Source organism: Asparagus officinalis, chromosome 7 (assembly GCF_001876935.1).
Source record: "Asparagus officinalis chromosome 7, Aspof.V1, whole genome shotgun sequence".
NCBI lineage: Eukaryota > Viridiplantae > Streptophyta > Magnoliopsida > Asparagales > Asparagaceae > Asparagus > Asparagus officinalis.
Window position 1 is genome coordinate 12,091,196 of NC_033800.1, and position 4,758 is coordinate 12,095,953.

Here is a 4,758-nt window from a genome sequence, read left to right on the forward strand (position 1 = left end):
GCCTGTCGCCAGCCTGTAGTTAGGGTTCCCCTATAAAAAGGAACCCAGAGCCTTTTTCTCTGAGTCTTCTTCTCTCTCTCTCTCTCGCAATTTTCCCTCTGGCGATGGCTCTCTCTGTCTCTCTCTCCTCTCTCGCGGTCTCTCTTCTTTCTCCATCAGCTCACAAGATTTTGAGGAAGGGAATTAAAGAAGAGGGGAATTTATTGAGGGAATTTATTAAAGAGGGGGAATCAACACTGTAGCTACAGTGTTGATTTGTATTTTGAGAGATCCTAAGTTTGAGATCTGCTCTTGTATTGTAATTTTTTATTGATTAATAAATTAATTGTGTGGCTCCCGAGGATGTAGGCAAGTTTGCCGAACCTCATAAATCTTGGTGTACTTTTCGTTATACTGCGTTTTTTCGCTGTTAAAGGGGTTTAACGTAGCCCCAGATATTCCCCAACAATATAATCGTTTCTTTGTGAGTAAGTCAATAATATGTACATATATGCATTTAGCTCGTGATAGTCCCTTTCCTCGACGAATTTGTGCGTTATGTCTCCCTCATGATTTTAAGTATTAAATGTGAAGAGGTTACACATAACTTTTGACTAGGGGTGGAATCGAATCGAATTTGAACGAATAGTACAATGTTCAAATTCGAATTCGGTTCATATTTGGCTATTCGTGTTCGTATTCGTATTCGGTTCGAATAGTTATACAAATTCGAATTCGATTCGTTTACATATATTGATGTTCGAAAAATATTCGCGAATATTCGTTTAACCTTATTCGGCAATTTTGATTTTGAATTATTCGTCAAATATTTGATATGTATTTGCTAATAATTCGAAAATCATAAAAAATAAACATAATCACATTACCACTTACATAGGGAACAAAGAGGTGCTTAAAAGTGTAATTTGCAACACATCAAGGTCTTAACTCATACATAAACAAGTTTTTATAACTTTCCAAAAGCTCATTGAATAATAAAGTTTCTCTAAGCCTCCAGATTCGCACAGTTTGCTATTTTGGCCCTCATACAATGCTCTTTGTCGATCAAATCCTGAAAATTGAAACCAAACTCAATGAGAACACAAGATAATATCATATGAAGATTTTAAAAGCCTTAAAAAGTTAAATACAAACACAAAAGAAGCACATAGCAAAAGAATGTACAGCATCTCCTTGTGTTTTTTCTTTTTTAGCATATAATCCATTGTTTTGAACGGAGTTGTACTCTGCAAGTTAGCATATTATCTATGGTAGATACACGTAACTTCAACTTCTTTTTCCATGTAAATGACACTGAAATCATCCCAACAGTTTGGCAAAAATCATGTCCATGTCTAATTACAAGCATCAGGTTGTCACAAGATTAGAAATTAAGTATGCTGCCTAACATGTGATAATAATAGAATCAACACAATATAGTCAGTTAAATAAGTGTTAATCAACTATATAAAACTACAATATTTAGCTATAGCCCAAGAAAGTAAGCTTTCTGTCTGTTACAGTAAAACACATCACATTCATAGTCATATTAATAATTTATGTTACCATGTGTTAAAGCTTATCGAATCATACCACACAAGAATGTTAATTGCTAGGATAATCATACCTGCAATCAAACAAATTATTAAAGAATGTTAATTGCATAGAGAATGTTAATTACAAGACTGCAATCATACCTGCAATCATAATTGCATGGAGAAAGAATGTTAATTGCATGGAGAAAGAATGATAATCATACCTGCAATCATACCTGCAATTAGAATGTTAACGGCAGTCATATTAAACACGACCATGTATTTAAAGAATGATAATCATACCTGCAATCAACTTTCTGATAAGGTGCTTCAACTGTTTTTGGATCTAAAGATGCTCGATACGTATCAATTACCCTCCCGCCAGCACTAAACGTCGACTCTGATGCCACCGTAGAAATTGGAACAGCAAGAATATCGGCCGCCATTCTCGACAAGACACGATACTTCAATTGATTCGTTTTCCACCAATTCAAAGCACTAAAATGGTAATTTTCTGCTTCACCACATATATATACATGCTCATCCAAGTATGTTTCTAACTCTGATTTGGATGCAGGCATACTATCTTTCGTTCTCACCTTTTTCAAGATATCACTCCAGTTGGAACTTAAAGATGACAATGACGAGCTTGTATCACTTGAAGCACCCATAGAACCTTCCAGAGAGCTATTTTCCTCATTATTTGAATCATGTAAAGCAACATACTCATCAAATAGCTCTTGCAAGGCATCCCTAACTTTCTGTATATTAATCCTAGCTTCTACTTCAGAGTAAATTTGAGGATAACAAATTTCAACCGCACCAATTTTTAGTCTAGGATCCATAAAAGAAGCTATTGCCATTAACAAATTGCATTCTCCCCAATATTTTTCAAATTTATCTTGCATTTTTTTAGCCATTTGCCGAATAGAGAAATCATTATCTAGTAGTGACTTATCGATAACTTCTTTAATCCTATAGACTTCAATGAGATATAAATTAGAAGTAGGATAGTCACTACCAGAGATTAGATTCGTTACCGCATGAAAGACGGCTAATAACTTACAAATTTTCTCCACTTTATCCCATTCCTCAGGTTCTGGCATGCAATCATAATTGGACTCCCTTTCTTTGTACATTGGAAATGCATCTTTGAACTTCAGGGCAGTGATCAACATCAAGTATGTCGAATTCCAACGAGTTGGCACATCAAGAATCAACTTCTTTTCTCTTAACTGCAGCTGTTAAACAAAAAATATATACATAAGTATATTATTAGACTTTCACATAAAAAATATACATTTTAAAGATGATAATAGATTTGATATACCTGTTGCACAATAGCAGAAAATGTTTTGAGCCTCGCTTCACTGTGATTGATGAACTTGATGCTTTCCCGCACATTCTCAATAGTTAATGCAATTACACTTATCCCATCTTGGACAAGAAGATTGAGAATATGTGCACAACATCTCACTTGAAATAATTTTCCATCACAAACCAATTTCTTATGTCTAGATAGGCTAGTCTTCAAAGTTCTTAAACAAACATCATTATAGGATGCATTATCCACAGATATAGTAAAAACTTTATTTTCTATTCCCCAATCTTTGAAGCACTTATTCATGGCATCTGCAATGTCAATACCACGTCGAGGAGGAGGCACATGCACAAAACTAAGAACTGATTTTTGTAGGTTTCAATCCTTATCAACAAAATGCCCAGTAATTACCATGTATTCAATTTTTTGATTTTCTGACTTCCAAAGATCGGTAGTTAAACTAACTCTGTCCATGTTTTTAAGGAGTCCCTTCATCTTATTCTTTTCACTTTCAAAAATTGACATGCAATCTTCCTTCATAGTTTTACGCCCAATTTTAATAAATTCAAGATTCACGGTTTTCATTAAGAATAGAAAACCCTCCTCCTCTGCTACAGTAAATGGATGTTCATGCATCATAACCCAATGAGCTAATGCTTCCCTAACTTTCAAATGGTTATATTTTCCTCCAGTTGGTAACATGATTGGGTGCTCTATAGTAGAACCATCTCGTTGAAAGTTAAGTGTTCGTTGCCTTTGATCATGCAACTTTTTTGTAATGCAATTATTTAAATGAGTTTTCAAGTGAGATGTTGTTCCAGTTGAATTTTGTGCAAAGTCGTGCTTGCAATGATTGCATCTCCATCTTTTAACATTATTAGCACGAGTAACTTCAACAAAATTATCCCATACCTCAGAAGTCTTTTTCCTTCTTCTCTTCTCCTGAATAGGATTTGTAGTCTCCACATTTTCTCTACTTGCATTATCTGTATTATCACTGGAGGGAGTAGCTGGAGAAGGAGAAGAAGCATTTGCAGGAGCAGAAGATGATAATGATGGAGAAGAAGTATTTGCAGGAGCAGAAGATGATAATGATGGAGAAGAAGTATTTGCAGGAGCAGAAGATGATAATGATGGAGCGTGAGAATCACTTGCTGGATTCATGTTAGGAGATGACATTCTGTAGAAACAAATTTTGAAAATCAACAATCAGAATATATGATGAATAATTTGGGGAAAAAATTTGGGGAAAAAAGTTTTACCTGACGGGGAGGAACAAATTTTGTAGAAACAAAATTCTGTAGAAACATAATTTTTGTAGAAACAAATTTTGAACAAAGTTTTACCTGACGGGGTTGTGGTCGTCGGTGGCGAATCCAAGGGAGGCAGGGCGCGGGTGGAGGGTCAGCAGGTAGGTGGGTCGGTCTGGCTGGGTTCGAGGAGGAGATGGGCGGCTCTAGAGGGGATGGCGGGGCGGAGGAGACTAGCTGTAAGGAGGGGCTGGTTGAGGGAAGTGGTGAGAGGGCGTCGGAACGGGGAGGAGCTGGACAAGGGCGTCGGAGCGGGGAGGAGGGCGTCGGAGCTGGACGAGGGCGTCGGAGCGGGGAGGAGGGCGTCGGAGAGGGAGAGCGTCATTGGAGCTGGACGAGGGCGTCAGAGCTGGACGAGGGGCGTCGGAGCGGGGAAGAGGACGTCGGAGCGGGACTGCGTCGACGGATCGGTAGGACTGTAGGAGGGCGTCGGAGTGGGAGAGGGAGGGCGTCGTGGGAGCTCAGATCTAGGGTTGGGGAATGGGGATGGGGAGTTCGGCTCAGATCTAGGGTTATGAGAATGAAATGGCTGAAGAAAGATATTTATATTGGGTTGGGAACAAATCTGAACCGTTGGTTGATGATCCAAAGGAGACTAATAGTGATATGTGAA

General features: G+C 37.9%; 1 protein-coding gene across 1 annotated transcript; it reads right to left on the reverse strand.

Moving 5' to 3' along the window:
- LOC109846690 (zinc finger BED domain-containing protein RICESLEEPER 2-like) lies at positions 1,045–3,141 on the reverse strand. The gene is made up of 5 exons (XM_020415934.1): positions 2,845–3,141; positions 1,818–2,755; positions 1,677–1,750; positions 1,546–1,606; positions 1,045–1,051 (listed from the first exon to the last, which is right to left on the reverse strand). The coding sequence occupies exons 1-5, from the start codon at positions 3,139–3,141 to the stop codon at positions 1,045–1,047; spliced, it is 1,377 nt and encodes a 458-aa protein (XP_020271523.1).